The sequence below is a fragment of the Nicotiana tabacum genome, chromosome 20 (assembly GCF_000715075.1).
Source record: "Nicotiana tabacum cultivar K326 chromosome 20, ASM71507v2, whole genome shotgun sequence".
In the NCBI taxonomy this organism is placed as follows: Eukaryota; Viridiplantae; Streptophyta; class Magnoliopsida; order Solanales; family Solanaceae; genus Nicotiana; species Nicotiana tabacum.
Window position 1 is genome coordinate 102,283,630 of NC_134099.1, and position 17,908 is coordinate 102,301,537.

General features: G+C 35.9%; 2 protein-coding genes across 3 annotated transcripts; both read right to left on the reverse strand.

The window, feature by feature from the left end:
* Window positions 1-2,447: 2,447 nt before the first annotated feature.
* On the reverse strand, window positions 2,448-13,888 carry LOC107813216 (uncharacterized). 2 transcript variants are annotated; one of them, XM_075240942.1, is made up of 13 exons: window positions 13,450-13,888; window positions 13,194-13,359; window positions 6,636-6,716; window positions 5,542-5,624; window positions 5,324-5,439; window positions 5,130-5,240; window positions 4,724-4,833; window positions 4,196-4,505; window positions 4,039-4,116; window positions 3,910-3,960; window positions 3,730-3,819; window positions 3,050-3,127; window positions 2,448-2,685 (listed from the first exon to the last, which is right to left on the reverse strand). In XM_075240942.1, exons 1-13 carry the CDS (start codon window positions 13,457-13,459, stop codon window positions 2,641-2,643), a joined length of 1,329 nt encoding a protein of 442 aa, XP_075097043.1. In that variant the 5' UTR covers window positions 13,460-13,888; the 3' UTR covers window positions 2,448-2,640. The 2 variants fall into 2 exon arrangements, with proteins under 2 accessions (XP_075097043.1, XP_075097042.1); XM_075240941.1 differs by lacking the exon at window positions 2,448-2,685 and having other exon boundaries at window positions 2,866-3,127.
* Window positions 13,889-14,541: 653 nt separating this feature from the next.
* LOC142174477 (uncharacterized) lies at window positions 14,542-15,021 on the reverse strand. The gene has a single exon (XM_075240278.1). It carries the CDS (start codon window positions 15,019-15,021, stop codon window positions 14,542-14,544), a length of 480 nt encoding a protein of 159 aa, XP_075096379.1.
* Window positions 15,022-17,908: the final 2,887 nt, after the last annotated feature.

Consider the following 17,908-nt stretch of genomic DNA (forward strand, 5'->3'; position numbering starts at 1 on the left):
CGTCCATTAAGGAAATACGAATTCTCGAAAGAAAAAAAAAGATGTATTCACTAAATTAATCTTTATTAATTGATACCTTGACACTATAGAATATATAAAAAAGGGCAAAGTTTTAAAAAATAATATTAAATTCTTCTCGATTATGTAAATGGACACTTATTTTGGACTAAAATAAAAAAGTAAAATGATCGGGATTTTTACCTAGCTATACTATAATAGAAACCTATTTACTACCTTTATTTAGGTTCCTTATTAATTACTTTATATATCTATATTTACTAGTTTTATATAAAACCATAAAAAGGAGAAAATAAAACATACCTTAAATACTGGATACCAGTTACACATAATCCCCCTACATTTAAGATACTCTTCTTTTGAAATTTTTCAAAGGATTACAAAACATCATCTGTCTTTGTACTTACCCACCATAAGAAACCCATTGATACCCAAAACCATCACCTCTCTTTCATACAAATCAACTAATCTCTCTCTCTCTCTCTCTCTCTCTCTCTCTCTCTCTCATACAAATCAAACTATTATCTCTCTAAAATTATAGCATCATATATTTCTCTGAATCAATTCCACCAATAACCATTAAAAAGTTTCAACTATTGACAAATCCATCAACATTATCTTTGAAATTGTAGGTGGAGGGTCTGCCATTGACATACCATTAAAAAGCTTCGAAACTTTGAATTAGATATTCAGATTTTACGAATTTGTGATTTTTTTTTGGATTGGGTGTTATTGAAAACGATTGAAAATATCCTTTAGAGTTTATATCACAATTTTAAGGGAGATTCGTTAAGTTTAAAGTTGGTTTTAGGTTGAATTTCTGATTGAAACTCGAGGAAGAAGAAGTTTCGGAATTGTATTATGATTGTATGATAAATATATCATAATTGTATATGAGTTGTATTTGATACGTCAATACCTAAGACAATTCTGATACAATACTAATACTATTAAAATACAATATTGTATCATAATTTAAGTTTAGAGTTGGTTCTAGGTAGATGTTTTAAATTGAAACTTGAAAAAGATGAAGATCAAAGTTGTATCATAATATAGAATTGTATCATAATTGTATCGCAATTTGTACCTAAAATAATATATGATACAATGCTAATACAAATATAATACGATATTGTATTAGTTTAAGTTTAGAATCGGTTTTAAGTTGTATCAGAATTGTGTAAGAATAATTTCGGGATTGTATCAAATTTGTATCTGAATAATGAGTAGTTGTGAGTTCATGACGAATTTCACAGTTTATATCACAAATATATGATAATTATATATATTAATTTATTAGTATTGTATCAGGTATTAGTTTGGATATTAATGTACCATCTACAAGTTAGATACAATTGTGATACAAGTATGATACAATTATGTTTTACGCATTGATATGTCTGATACAATTCAAATACAATTACGATACAGTTATCATACAATCCCTGAATATTTTTTTCATTTTCAGTATTGTCGGGTCTCCCAACAAAAGAATGATGCAATTGATGATTTAATAATATAAAGTTGTCGCCAATGGTGGAAGACAGAAGATTGAGATTCTGGGTGTAGATTAAGGAATTTTGATGTAGAAAAAAAGGAGAGAAAAGAGGAAAGGGAAAAAAAGGAAAGAATATAATTGAATCTCTTAATTGAAGGCACTAATAATGAGATGAGAGCCTTTTAAGGAGAAATCTACACAATTTGTAAGAAAAACCTAGATACTTATTAAAACTACAAAACATAGAGAATATTGGTAAATAAGTTTCTAATATAGTATAGCTAGGTAAAAATCCCTTTCACTTATTGTAGACCGGAGGGAGTAGTATTTAAACAACTATGCATACTTTGAAAAACTGCTTAAATATTGGTTGTTAAAACACTTAAAATTTTACTCAAAAATACTCGAAGAACCTTTCAACTAGATGATGTTGTTGACTGGAACACTACCATAGTTCAAAGTTCAAACGAACCCAGTAAAAGCTCTGGCCAACACGTAGGAAGAAAACAAATAATAGTTACATAGGATATACAATGCTCATACTATTTATAACTTATTAATTGTTCAGCTAGAAAGCTGAACTATGTTTGACCCAATTCCTGAATCGTCTTTGACCTAACTGATGTGGCCGACTGGGAAGAATTGATCGTTCTATGTTTATCAACTTGCTTTCACCCTCACATGGTGACCCCCAACTAGCAAATTTTAGGGATAGATCCAGTTACTGAATCCAATAGTCCATTTAGTTGAACTTTTGGTGGAATGCGAATGATACAGCAGGGCAGGTGTGATGTCTCCCTAGATGCAGTTAAAAGCCAAAAGATGACAAGTCAGTAGAAATTAAATTATCTTCCTCGCAGATTTTTTGAGTCTTTCCCAGTTGATCGCTTAAACAAATTTTAGCTGCAAACTGAAACACTCTTCAGATGACTCAGTTCAAGTGAAAGAAGAATAACAAGGAACCAACAAGCTTCCCACAGACGATATAATCATCTTCGGAGTTTCAACCATATCTTTATACAAATGTCCGACTAGAAATGAATATCTTAACATGGGAACCAAAATATATCCAAATGTATATATATATTAGCTTGTGAACTGCGATTCTATTCAACTAATAATCTTCAGGCCTCATCACCAGCCGTGTAGTAGCACCTCACATTCTTATCCTGCGAAATACCACCACACGTATACTTAGTTAGATAGACATGACAGGCCATAAAATTATGACAAAATATTTTTTCGAGTTAGAGATTCCTTCTTTAGCCACGAACCCAGATGGAACTCAAAGCTAATAAGAGAATCTTTGATGAGTGATTAATACAATTAACAGGAGATGCAACACTACCTCCCAAAAAGATACTATTCCATAAGATGGCAGAATCAACAAAAGAAATTTAAACTGATGAGAACTCATCTGCCAGCTGTGAGACATCGGAAAGTGAAGTTCAGATATCTACTCACCAGCAGTACGACCCGATGACATCATGGACACGTAAATTGACCAGAATGAAGAAGAAGGTTTTTACTTGCCTGAGATAACATCCTTTGCTTGTTTCGAAATTGAGTTCTAGCCTTGTTAGCGACTGAGTTTGGTGACTTGTACAGCCTCTGATAAAGAGGATTATCATAACATAAATGGTCAGTCAAATTATTATTATTAGGACTCAAGAAACAATGAAAAACACTTATTTTTGTTTTTTTCTGGAGACCTGACAGGGAAGAAATAAATCTATCCAGCAATACAAAAAATACACGAAGAGGAATGTCAACCTAAAGAGATCATGGAATTTCCAGTACCAGCTCAGTGTAAGTACCAAGCAGAAGCAATGGCAGCTATTTATGGGTTGAACTGGTGCAAACAAGAAGGGATTAACAACTATGATCTTGTACTAGATTCTATGGTGGTGACTAACACGCTGAATGACAAACTGACAAAGACACAAATATCCTCGAGCTGAAAAGGGTCATCAGAGACATTGTCCAGATTATAAGTGGCACAGATGTAAAGATTTCTCACTGTTACAGGGAAGCCAACGAAGAGGCTGACTTCTTAGCCAAATAGCTCGAGGATATTTAACCCCCACACTAAAGGCACACAGCCCTGAAGGTGATGGCTTAATCTTTTTAAAAAAGAAAAAATTAAAGTGATCTCAGCACGTCTACACACCACATATCCATAAAATACAGTGCTTTTAGAAGCACAGAGGCACCTTTTCTGTTCCAGATACACGATGCTCAACACCCGAAAGCAATTTTCTCTTCGGTGTGCAACCAAAGACATCATGAAGAAATTCATTTTCCTGCACAGTGGACAGGAATATAGATTATAAGAACTAGAAAAACAACACCAACAGCCCAAAAACTCAAGAGATGGATAAGGAAAAATAAACCTGCATGTGCTTCACAAAACCTCCTCCAAGGAAGTGCTTTAGAAAGTTTAACTGTTCCACAAATTACACATAATTTCAGCAGATAAGCAGCTAGCCAGTTGTTATAAGACTGACAGGGATGACATGGACCTGTATCAGTTGACGCCAGGTACTTGTGGTAAGTGACTCCCCACCAATCTTCATTGAGCTCTCTGGATTGTAACCATCCTAATACCGATTGTAAGGAAGTTACTAGAGCCAGTAGCTACTACAATCACAGAGCAATAACTTGAAAACAGAGTAGTACCTCAAGGAATTCCAAGATATCTCGAAATGTGTTTCTTTGGCTGTTGAGGTCCTTCTTGGCTGATCCTTTGCCTCCTGCCTCTACTGAAAGGCTTCTCATCTGGTTCAGGACCTTCGCTCTTAATCCTTGGATATGCAAAATATTCTTAGATTTGTTTGCTTCATCTGTGGAGCTGTCACTAGATCCTTTATCTTCAACAGAGAACTTCTCAAGATTCCCGACTTCAAAAACTAAAGCAAGTGCTTCGCCAGCTGCAATGCGTACAGCTCTGTCGTCCTTGTCCAGCAGAGTTGAAAAGTAAGAGATTGACCTGCATCATGGGAAGGTGCACACTCCAATTGTCATACACTCACCAAACACAAACCCTGCATCCCATTCTAATCTTCATCCAAATATACTACACGAATAATATGTCCTTGATGGGATGTTACAAATACAACTTTTCTCTCTTCTTTCTTCCTTTTATTGGTTTTTTCTTTGATTTTCCTTTCCAGGAGGGGTAGGTCTGGATTTCGGGCACATACTCACCCTTGCCAGCTTTTTGGGTTTAGTGCCCGTCCATCAATGGTAGCAAGGAGGAAAGACCACGCAGATACCATTGATGTTATCATTGGTGGTGAAGGTTTAGCAGTAGCTACCTGATCAATGAACCAGACACAGTTGTCAATGAACTAAGTAACATAACAAAAGTCATAAGCAAAAACAAAATACTCAGATAGGGAACAAGGATTGGAATTTCTGTTACAATATACCATCCACATGACAGCAGCAAGACCAAACCTTAAAAAGTGAAGCGCAAAACAGAAATATTGATAGATAGGGATCAAGGATCGGCATTAGCATCACAATATACATCCACATAACAGCAACAAAACCAAGCTTCTAAAATCTGCGCCCGCTGAAAAATAAACATCTAAACATGAGGGGTACATACATTAGGACCATTTTTTGGATGAATGACCTGCCACATCAATTGCATTGACTTGTCTGTTTCCTCTGCCTCTTCACCTCCAACAAAAGTGATAATGGCCAAACACTCCAGTAGCTGAATTCACCCAAAAAAGCATTCAAGCTTGATTGCAAAGAAATAACAATACTTAAAGAAGCATCCACCATCTACAAACACACCGAAGATATCTTAGATGTCTCAGAACGAGATTTAAGAGCCTCCGTAATAGGAGACGCTGATTCTTCCAACATTTCATGTGCTTTGTCCCCAGGGCCAACAGTTAAAGCCAAAATTCCTAATCACAGACGAAGACACAAGTCAAATCTAGGCATCACCTTGAAGGATAACTATCTGAACCCAACAGTTCATCAATATGCAGAGTTAGAAGATTACTGACCAAGAAAATGAGATGCCAAAGCTATCTCCTTGGAGGATCCCCGTTTAATGGAATTCAGACATTGTTGCAACAAAGTGGCAAACCTGCATGATAAAACATAACAGTAAGAAGAGCACAACAAGAAGTTACAATTACAGCAATCTGAGAAGTCAAAACATAATAGAACAAAGCTGAAGATTTGACCATAAATATTTAAAACCATAAAACAATAACTGACAGGAAGCATGAGGACCTAAAAGAAACAAAATGTCAGTAATATTGGCAAGTGCTACAAATACTTCATTGGACTCCGGAGGTGGAAAAAAAGAGCTAAATCTTCTACTAAATATTCCATGTGTTTTCTACTATCAGATATATTGATTGCAGCATAATCAATGAATATGCGATCATTTAAATTTGACAATCATCAGTATGCAAAAGACTACCCACATGGCTCATGATTCCTTTTTTAAGACTACCCACATGGCTCATGAAATTTTAACCAAAAAAAGAAAAATTAGAATTAGAAAAATTGTCAAAAATTACACAGATTAATTATTTTTTTTGGTAAGTAACCGCTATGCAGTAACATTAAAGGCTTAACATTTCCTAAGCAGCTATTGAACGAGCAGTAAACATGTTTGGCCCTCTCGCATATGGGATCATTTATTTGAACCAAACATATCCTTGATATTAGCCTTCTGTTAGAAAGAGTGGCAGTCAAAATCTTCATTTATTAATAAATAACAAATTTCTACCAAATGAAAGGAATTAACTCATAGTCATGGCCGTAGTGCTCCTAGAAACAAAAGAGAACATTCACATTCCGTAAACCAATCACATGTGAACATAAATATCTGAGCAATTCTAGCTGGTTTGGCATTTGGTAGATACTATGGATATGGTAGAAAAGTTGTCTAAGGATATTTTACGGATACTAGCCATATTACCCACCACCTTTAACCATCTTAACAAAGATTTTGTTAAAAAAACAAAAAGTAATACTAGCACAAGAAAGGTAATTCCTAAAAGCAAGCATTCCATCCATATGAACTTTAAAGTCAAAGAATAAAATCTGGACAACTGACAGATCAGCATAACACAAGTTCCCTTACTTCTTTTCAACAAACTCATGCTGTATGTCACTATTGAAGGCTTCTATAATAGACGCAAGAGCGTTCTCTCTCGTTGATCCCCTACATAACCAACAAATAATAATTTATATCAGTCACACCCTTTGTCAGAAGCAAAATGCAGTACCATATACAAGCCATCTATCAACTGGAGCTAGTGAGCAAAAATAAACAACTTAGTTATTACATGTGCTCTGTAGCCCAATTTGCTTTAGAAAAGTTCGTTTCCAAAAATTAAAACTATAGACATGCGGATTAACAAGCAAATTAAGTTACCGGAATCAGTGAACTTGTGAATGCAAAAGATTCTATTGAAAAAGGAATCTTAGTGATTCACTGGTTGGGATGCCGGAACTGTTGAAAATGGCAAACTCCCACATCGGTGGGAGACTTAATTTGGGGAGAATTTCTCCCTATAAAAGAAGGCCTAATGTTTAGGATTTAAAAACACATCTCATTTGCCTTCTCATCTTCTTAAGGCATTTGTATCTTGTCTCTTTAGTATTATTTCACTTGTATTTTTGGAGTAGAATAAAATATTAATTGTGTCCGAGGAAGTAGGCAAAATTGGCCGAATCTCGTAAATTCTGGTGTTCATTTTATTGTTGCTTTATTGTCTTATTTATTATTTGGTGGTTGTCATAATTTTTGGTATATTAGTTGTGACTCATTCACACTATATACATTTGGCTTCCGTAACAATTGGTATCAGAGCCAAGGTACTGTCTAAGTATGATCTGTGGTTGCAGCATAGTCTGATCTTCCACATCAGAAAAGATTTATCTTGGTAACTGAGTCAAGGTTCTGTCTAAGTATGCTATGTGGTTGCAGCTTAGTCTGATCTTCCACACCAGAAAGGAAATAATCTTGATTTGTGTCGTCAGCTATTAAATAATATTTGTGTCAAAGATGAGAGACAATAAACAAGAAGAATCTACCTCAAGTGTCAACAATACATCATAATTGGCATCTTCGCTTATGACAAGAATTGTGTCAAATGCGAAATTTGCAGTAAAAATTTTTGACGGGTCAGGACATTTTGGGATGTCGCAAGGCGAGGTTCTAGATGTCCTTTTTCAACAAGGGCTAGATCTTGCCATTGAAGAAAAAAGACCAGATGTTATTGGAGAAGAAGATTGGAGAATTATCAACCGTGTTGCTTGCGGTACCATTCGATCCTACCTTGCTAGAGAGCAGAAATATCCATACACAAAGGAAACTTCTGCAAGTAAATTATGGAAAGCACTGGAGGATAAATTTTTGAAAAAAAACAGTCAAAATAAATTGTACATGAAGAAGAGATTGTTTCGCTTCACCTATGTTCCTGGTACCACGATGAATGAACATATCACCAGTTTCAATAAGTTGGTCACAGATTTGCAAAATATGGATGCAACTTTTGATGATGGTGACTTGTCCTTGATGTTGTTGGGGTCACTTAACTACTCTACTCCATGGGAATGACGAAATTTCTCTCAGAGAAGTTTGTTCGGCTTTGTACAGCTATGAACAAAGAAAGGGAGAAAAACAGAAGGGCGGAGAAGGAGAAGCACTGGTTGTGAGGGGTCGTCCTCAAAATCAAACGAGGACAAAGAAAGGAAGATCCAAGTCAAGATCTAAACCCAGCAAAGATGAATGTGCCTTTTGTCGAGAAAAAGGGCACTGGAAGAAAGATTGTCCGAAGTTGAAGAATAAGGCCAAACATAACAATGAAAAGGCCATTATGGATTCAAATGTAGATGATGGTGATAATTCAGACTTCTCATTAGTTACAACAGAGCCATCAACATCATCAGACATATGGTTGATGGACTCGGCTTGTAGCTATCATATGTGTCCCAACAGGGAATGGTTCGTGGATTTTCAAGAAGGAAAATATGGAGTCGTCCACACAGCGGATAACAGCCCTCTTACCTCATATGGTATTGGTTCAATACGATTAAGGAACCATGATGGAATGATCAGAACATTAACAGATGTTCGATATGTACCGGGTTTGAAGAAAAATCTCATCTATGTGGGAGCCCTAGAATCAAAAAGGGTTCAAAATCATTGCAGAAAATAGAGTGATGAGAGTATGCTCAGGTGCACTAGTGGTAATGAAGGCCAATCGGAAGAACAATAACATGTACCGTTATCGCGGTAGTACAGTTATTGGGACAGCGACAGTAACATCCAGTGACGAAAAAGAGGCAGAAGCAACCAGGCTATGGCACATGCGCTTGAGACATGCGGGAGGAAAATCCTTGAAAACTTTATCAAATCAAGGATTGTTAAAAGGAGTAAAGGTTGCAACTTGGAGTTTTGCGAGCATTGTGTCAAAGGGAAACAGACAAGGGTTAAATTTGGTACGGCGATCCATAATACTAAAGGCATTTTGGATTATGTACACTCTGATGTTTGGGGTCCTTCCAAAACACTTTCATTGGGTGGGAAGTACTATTTTGTAACCTTTGTTGATGATTTTTCCCGAAGAGTGTGGGTGTATACAATGAAGAGCAAAGATGAAGTGTTGGGAATTTTTCTCAAATGGAAGACGATGGTGGAGAATCAAACAGGCAGGAGGATCAAGTGTATTCGCACAGACAATGGAGATGAATACAAAAATGATCATTTCAATAAGGTCTGTGAAAATGATGGCATCGTCCGACACTTCACTGTCAAACATACACTACAACAAAATGGAGTGGCAGAACGTATGAACTGGACCTTGCTGGAGAAGGTATGGTGTATGTTGTCCAATGCTGGCTTGGGCAAAGAATTTTGGGCTGAGGCAATTACATATGCATGCCACCTCATTAATCGCTTACCATCTGCTGCTATTGATGGCAAGACACCATTTGAAAAATGGTATGGAAAGTCTGCTGTAGATTATGACTCTTTGCACGTATTTGGCTCAACTGCATATTATCATGTGACAGAGTCAAAATTGGATCCAAGGGCAAAGAAGGCTATTTTTATGGGAATTACTTCTGGAGTCAAAGGATATCGCTTATGGTGTCCTATGACAAAGAAAGTAATATTTAGCAGAGATGTTACCTTTGATGAATCTGCTATGGTAAATAAGGTAACAGAAGATACCAAACAAAATGAGGGTGCTTCTAAGCAGGTGGAGTTTGAGGGAAAATTTATTTTTCCTACACAAGAAGCAGAGGAGGAAACAAATGAAGATTATCCTCTGAAAGAAGAGCCAGTAGAGAGGGAGATTCCAACTCAGGAACCTCAACAACAACTTGAATCAATAGCAACCAACAGGCCAAAAAGGACAATAACAAAACATGTTCGTCTTATAGAGACAGTTGCTTATGCCGCCTCAATTGTAGCTGATGATGTTCCTATCACTTATAAAGATGCAGTCCAAAGTTCAGAAGAAGATAAGTGGAGGATTGCCATGAATTATGAAATACAGTCCCTTCATCATAATCATACATGGAGATTGGCCAATCTCCCGAAGGGAAAGAAAGCAATTGGGTGCAAATGGGTATTTGCAAAGAAAGAAGGATTTCCTAACCAAGAAGATGTTCGCTACAAAGCAAGATTGGTGGCCAAAGGATATGCTCAAAAGGAGGGAATTGATTACAATGAAGTGTTTTCTCCAGTTGTAAAACATTCCTCCATTAGAGTTATGTTGGCTTTGATAGCACAGTTGGATTTGGAACTAGTTTAGATGGATGTAAAAACTGCGTTTTTACATGGAAACTTGGAGGAGAAAATATACATGACTCAGCCAGAAGGATTCAAAGTTGCTGGAAAAGAAAATATGGTGTGCAAACTTGAAAAATCATTGTACGGATTGAAACAATCTTCTAGACAATGGTACAAGTGATTTGACGAGTTTATGTTGCGGCAAGGGTACAAGAGAAGCAAATACGATCATTGTGTGTATTTGTGCAAGCTTAAAGATGGTTCCTTTGTATATCTTCTCCTATATGTTGATGATATGTTGATAGCTTCCGAGAATTCGGAAGAAATTGATAAGTTGAAAATTCAACTGAAGAAGGAGTTCGAGATGAAGGATCTAGGTGAGGCAAAGCAAATTCTTGGCATGGAGATAATAAGAGATAGAAGTTCAAAGAAACTCTGTTTATCTCAAAAAGAATATTTGAAGAGAGTACTGCAGCGTTTTGGCATAGATGAGAAGACTAAGCCGGTTAGTACTCCACTTGCTCCCCATTTTAAGCTAAGTACTACTATGTCGCCAAAAGATGAAGCTAAACAGGAGTATATGTCAAGGTACCATATGCAAATGTTGTTGGTAGCTTGATGTATGCAATGGTCTGTACGAGACCTGACATTTCACAAGCTGTTGGAGTTATTAGCAGATATATGCATAATCCAGGAAAGGAGCATTGGCAAGCTGTGAAGTGGATTCTACGGTATATTCACAATACTGTAGATGTTGGGTTAGTTTTTGAGCAGGAAGGCAATCAGTCTGTAGTTGGATATTGTGACTCAGATTTTGCAGGTGATCTAGACAAACGAAGATCAACTACTGGTTATGTGTTTACTTTTGCAAAGGCTCCAGTTAGTTGGAAGTCTACTTTGCAGTTAACAGTTGCTTTGTCTACAACAGAGGCGGAGTACATGGCTATTACAGAGGCTGTGAAAGAGGCAATTTGGCTTCAGAGATTGCTAAAAGAGCTTGGTGTTGAACAAAAAAGTATCACAATTTTTTGTGATAGTCAAAGTGTTATTCAATTAGCGAAGAACCAAGTTTATCATGCAAGGACGGAGCACATTGATGTTCGTTATCATTTCGTACGAGAAATCATAGAAGAAGGTGGAGTCACGGTGAAGAAAATTCATACTACAGAGAATCCTGCTGATATGCTGACAAAAGTGGTGACTGCGGTCAAGTTTCAACATTGTTTGGATTTGATCAACATTGTTGAACACTGAAGATTGAAGATGAAGACACAACCAAAATTTGTTACCGAGAGAAAATTGAAGATGTGGAATTTTGCCAAGGTGGAGATTTGTTGAAAATGGCAAACTCCCACATCGGTGGGAGACTTAATTTGGGGAGAATTTCTCCCTATAAAAGAAGGCCTAATGTTTAGGATTTAAAAACACATCTCATTTGCCTTCTCATCTTCTTAAGGCATCTGTATCTTCTCTCTTTAGTATTATTTTACTTGTATTTTTGGAGTGGAATAAAATATTGGTTGTGTCCGAGGAAGTAGGCAAAATTGGCCGAACCTCGTAAATTCTGGTGTTCATTTTATTGTTGTTTTATTGCCTTATTTATTATTTGGTGGATGTCATAATTTTTGGTATATTAGTTGTGACTCATTCACACTATATACATTTGGCAACAGGAACAACATCTTGGTGATCGTTTCTACCTAACGAATGGGGAATTCGCTTTAAAATCGTATATGCTTCAACAAGAATCACACAAGCGTATATTAGAAACCTCTGATAAGATGCCCGCCCGTAAACTAGCAAATAAAGTACATTATATAGTCCAGTGATTGATGATTTAACCATTCACTGGCGTTCAGTTTCTAGCTTCCAGAATTCAAACCAAAATATCTTTTGACAACTAAAGCAAACCAAAACATGTTTATTAGCTTTTCCCCCCCCCCCCCCCAAAAAAAGGATCAACGATCTTCCTTTTAATTTTCACGTACTTATCTTTTCAATATGATTTTTTTTACCTATGTGTTTTTCAAAGATATATGATTACTTACCTTTTAGTACTTTCATATTAATTTATCTCAAAATTAAAAATTAATATAATGCACATCTTACTTAGGAATATAGCTATAACTTATCAATTGTAGCTAGAACTAATAAATGTAAGTTTGGATGATTGTTTTACAAAGTTCATTCTCGACAAGTGATGGTTTGCAATAATATTTTATTTTTATTTTCTTTGATAAATCAATCCAATCCAAACACAAATCATAAAAAGCTTCTCATAAGAACATTCCCCCAAGCTTACCTCACTTAATATTAAACCTTTTAAAAAGGTGGTACCAAAAAGAAAAAACAATGTCAAAGAAAGAAAGAACATTTCCATGGAAAACTCTACGGTCCACTATGTTTTCCCAAAAGCTAATAGCCCTCTGTACCATTTCTATTTTATATAATAAAGAAGTTTAACTAGACTTAGATTTTAAATGCCAATTTGACAAATATTTACCATATTGGTATTAGCTATGATAATAAAACAATTTTGAAACTGAAAAACAAGAACTTCCCCAGGTATTTGACTATATGGAAGTTAATAGGTTAATTTAGCTTATATACATTATATGAACACAAAAAGAAAATATTAAAACAAGGGTTAAATGTAATAAATAAAACATCACATCAAAATTCAAATCTACATAGTTGAATTAATTCAAACAATTTTAAAGCTGTTAAAATTATGTTCATGCAACCTTATATTTGATGGTCCATTTTATTTATTCACCATGCAATATTAATCCATTTTTTGGTACGATGATGACATGACTTAAGTTTATTACTTACTCCAATTTGTTTTAACGTGCAACATTAAAATATTATGTAGCGTAACGCGTTGGAAAAAACCTTTTCTCATAGAGGGCATCGACACATTGATCAAGCAAAGTCTCCTTGTCAATTTGAACCACCTCTACACCTGACACTATCATATCTGACCGAGAAATTGACAATGAACTCGCGCTATCAGCGTCATCACTATCCAACATCACAGCATTCTTCCTTTGCGAACTCTCTGTAAAAATTTTATTAAAAAAACAGAAAATTAAATATCAATTTTAGCCGAATTACAAGTATGATTTCACTAATTAGAAGCAGAACTTACTTCTTCCCATGGTGAAATTAAGGTCAAAAGCAAAAACAGAGTTGACTAAAAGTCAAACGATGAAAATCAACTGAGGGAAAGATATCAAAGGGCAGAAATTGATTTAAGGGAACAGAGGAACTACACTTGTTTGAATGGAGGACCAGTGTATCCATAAAGAAACTTTTGGGGAGGGAAATTGAAGTTTCTCAGATTGTTAAAAGGTGTTTTTTGAAGAAGAAAGGGAAAGGACGAGATGTTTTGGTATTTATATGTGAAATTTTACAAGAGAGGGGAAGAGGTGGTTTCGGTGAGCTTGGAGTATTTGGCGATTATGTGGAAGGGTGTAGGGAGTTGATGTAGTTGGTGTGATGACGTGGAGAGATCAGGACCGGTAGTTTTCTTCATCGCGGGAGAAGGTTCCAAGGTGTTTTGAAGTCCAGTCGTATACGAGTACGACTCAGGTAAACAGATATCAGTTGTATTTTTTAAGTAATTTAGTGGGCATTTCGATATAAGAATGGTAAAATTTCGCAAAAAATGGGAAAATATTTTAAGTGTGTTTGGATATGAAAATAATTTTGGGTTATTTTTAAAGTTTCGTGAATGATCTTTGAAAATAGCTTTTAGAAGTGTTTTAAATTTTTGAGAAATTCTGAAATTCATCTTCAAGAGGAAAATTTAAAATTCCATCACCAAATACTGATTTTGAAAAAAAAAACGAAAAAGGTCAACAAAACAAAAGTTTTGATTTTTACATAATTGCTCCCTTTTTAAAAATTATTCTTATAAATGATAATAATCTTTATTTAGTCCAACACTGGCACATTTTTTTACTTTTTTAGCATTTTCATGTTAGTTACTCATTAACTAAGGGATCCCTCTACATCACTATACTTTTATTACATTTCCTTTTCCCTCCATCTTTCATAATTTTTTCTTCTCTTCCATAAATAACACTTACCCACATATATTAATGATTCTGAAAAATGAATATCTAAAAAATAATCCCCTCTTTAACGAGGTTGCACAATAGGAATTTTAGTATTTTTTTTCTTTAAGTTTTAAGGTTTTTTTTTTTTTTTGAGAAGTGGATAATATTATTAATAATAACTACAGTGGCATTACATCATTAGTACTAATAATAGGAATAACGCTTAGGTTCCCAAACATTGCTAGTTTGTTAAATATGGAACTTGATAAGAGCCTAGTAGTAGATGTTGCATTTTTGTCTTCTTGGATCGCCCTCTTGACCGGGTCTGGTGGGGAGTTGAAAATATTTATAGTAGAGGTAGGTTGTTGTTTGGAGCCCAATTTACTCAAAAAGTGTGCCACCTTGTTTCCTTCGTGGAAATTGTGTCGGACCACTAGATTCCCCAATTTCTTCAACAAGCACTTGCATTCAATGATAGTGTTAGTGTAGGCAGGGAAACTATTGTGCTCAAGTAGTTGGATTATATCCGTCGAATCAGTTTCAATCTCCAGGGGAGCTAACTCTTTGTCATTTGCAGGCTTTACCCCTGCATGAAGTGCTAGTAACTCTGCATGCGTAGGGTTGTAAGCTTTGATTGCTTTAGTAAATCCTACTATCATGTTGCCTTGAGTATTTCTTATAAGGCCCCCAATACCTCCTAGCTTATGGTTACCCAAGAAGGAAGCATCTATATTTAGTTTATATGTTTGGGGTGGTGGTGGGTACTATTTGATGTGGATAGTATTTTTGTGTGTGGGCTCGTGTATTTACAAGCTAGTAGTTTAAATTCGATGTTCTGTATGTTAACCATTTGGTAATTAAGAGGTTTAGAGAGGTTGTGGAAGCAGTTATTGTTTCTATTTAACCAAAGGTGCCAAATTGCAAATGAGAATACGACATCCCATGTTATACAGTTATAGGTAGTGGGTATTGGGAGGTCTTTGATTGATAACTACCAGTGTTTGTTATTGGGGAGAGCATTAGTGTCGATTCCCCTACTGTTCCAGAATGTGTATGCAACTGTGCATTGGAAGAATATATGGGTGATGGTTTCTTCTGCTTCTTTACATATCGGGCATATATTGTCGTTAGTGACTCCAATTTGGTGAATGTAAGACTTGGTGGGGAGTCTATTTTTATAGCATTGCTAGAGGAAAAATTTGATCTTGTAAAGGGTATGGAGTTTCCAAATCCAATCATATTCAGTGCCAATTTGGAGGTGTTGATGAAGTAGTGTGTAGACTAAATGGGTGGAGAAGGTGCCATTTATGTTGAGCGACCAAATGGGGGTGTCTATAGCCATTGGGCTTGTTGAAAGAGAGATGGAAGAGATATCATTTTTAATATTCTCTGGGAGTTCAAAGGAGATTTGTGACCAGTTCCACTGGTCATTTCTCCAAACCTGAGCGAGTGTTAAGTTGCTATCATTTTTTTAAGAGGACCTTGAATGGAAGAGCGGATATTTGGGGTGCTTGGAGTCCAGCTTCCAAAGTAGAAGTTGATGGATTTCCCATTGCCAACATCCCATGCTATTCCTTTGGCAATGATTTCCCACCCTCTCAAAACATTTTGCCAAATGAAGGAAGCGGTTTTGGCATTTGATCTAGGACTATACTTTTGGATAAGGGTGTTTGCCCACACTGTCGACGGGTTGATGAATAATCTCCATGCTAGTTTTGCTAGTATGTCTTGATTTTTGTGGGTTGCTTTAGGGATTCCCAACCCTCCTAGTTTTTTAGGAAGGGTTACAATATCCCATGAGATGTAGTGGATCCTTTTTTTGTGAGGAGTTGTACCCCAAATAAAGTCATGCTGGATTTTATCAATTTGATGTAGAATCTTTTTTGGAAGGGATATATATATTGCATGATATGATTTGGAATGGCATTAAGGGCAGCCTTTGCTAGAATTGTGCAGCCCGCGAGAGTTAGTAAATTTGTTTTCCAATTTGAAAGTTTGTTACGCATATTATCAATTACAAATTGGAAGTCGGAAGGTTTTGGTTTGTTATTGAGAATATGGAATCCCAAATACTTACCAAATTGAGTTATTGGATAAATATTGAATAAATCAATTGCATAATCCTTGATGGCAAGTGAGCAGTTACTTGAAAAGAGGATTTTGAATTTGGTGTTATTTATTTTTGGTTAGATAGAGAACAAAAAGTGGCTAAAGAGTGGTGTATGATATTGATGGTTTTTTCATTGACCTGTGCCATAAATGTCAGGTCATCTACATAAAATAAGTGTGACAATTGAGGTCCTTTGGTCCTAATTCTAATGGGCTCCCACAGAGTTAGGTCAACTTGGTGGTTGGTGTATACAGACAACAATTCCATGCATAATATGAATAAATATGGAGATAAAGGATCCCCTTGTCTGATACCCCTCGTGGGCTCAAAGAAATTGGTTTGTGCACCATTCACCAAGACAGTTATCTTGGTTGTGGAGAGGCAGTTCATGATTAGGTCAGTGATCTTTGGTGGGAATTTAAAGAAGGTTAAAGCCTTGTAGACAAAAGACCATTCTAATCTGTCGAAAGCTTTTTCTAGATCAATTTTGATTATTAGTTGCCCTTTCACCCATTTTCTTTTTTTAAGTTGGTTAACGGCTTCTTGAATAATAATAGCATTATCACATGCTCTCCTTCCTTTTAAGAAGCTAGATTGACATGGGCTGATGAGTTCATTTAGAAAACGTGTAATGCGGTTAATAATTATTTTGATGATTATTTTATATGTAGTATTGCAGAGGCCTATTGGGCGAAATATTTTGAGGTTATTTGCACGTTTGAATTTGGGAATAAGACACAATAAAGTGTGATTCATTTTGTCAGGATTTTGGTGCTGGCAAATATTTCCTTGCATAGTTGGATAATTGAGGGACCCACGATATTCCAATGTCTTTGGTAGAAAATGGGGTGTATGCCATCAGGACCTGGGGCCTTGTATGGCTTGAAAGAATAGATAGTAGAGATGATTTCTTGGGTGTCCAATGGCCTATCAAGTGAGAAGATGTCGATGTCGGCAAAGTTAGTATGTGCATTTTTGATAGCTTTCCAGTCTGATTGAGTATTATTGGTTGTGAACACATTTTGGAAATATTGGTGAGAGTGACCAATAATTTTGTGATGATCGGTTATCCAATTCCCATCGTTATCTTTAAAAAAGAAAATGTTGTTGCGCCTACGCCTATTGAGGATAGAAATATGAAAGAATTTTGTATTGGCATCACTCTTATTGAGTCAATTAATACGAGATCTAATCTTCCAATGGTCCTTCTCAAGGCGAAGAGTATTATTATACTCTATGAATAAAGTTTGTTCCAAATTTCTAAGGAACGTGCTAGTAGTATAACTAAGTGAGTTTTGGATTCCCCTTAGCCTGGCCAGTATTCTTTTTTTATTTGCAAAAATATCTCAAAAATTTTGGGCACTCCATTCTTTAATATTAGTTTGGAAAAAGTTGAGTGTGTCACTGAAATTCCTACTATCCCAACTTTGTTTAAC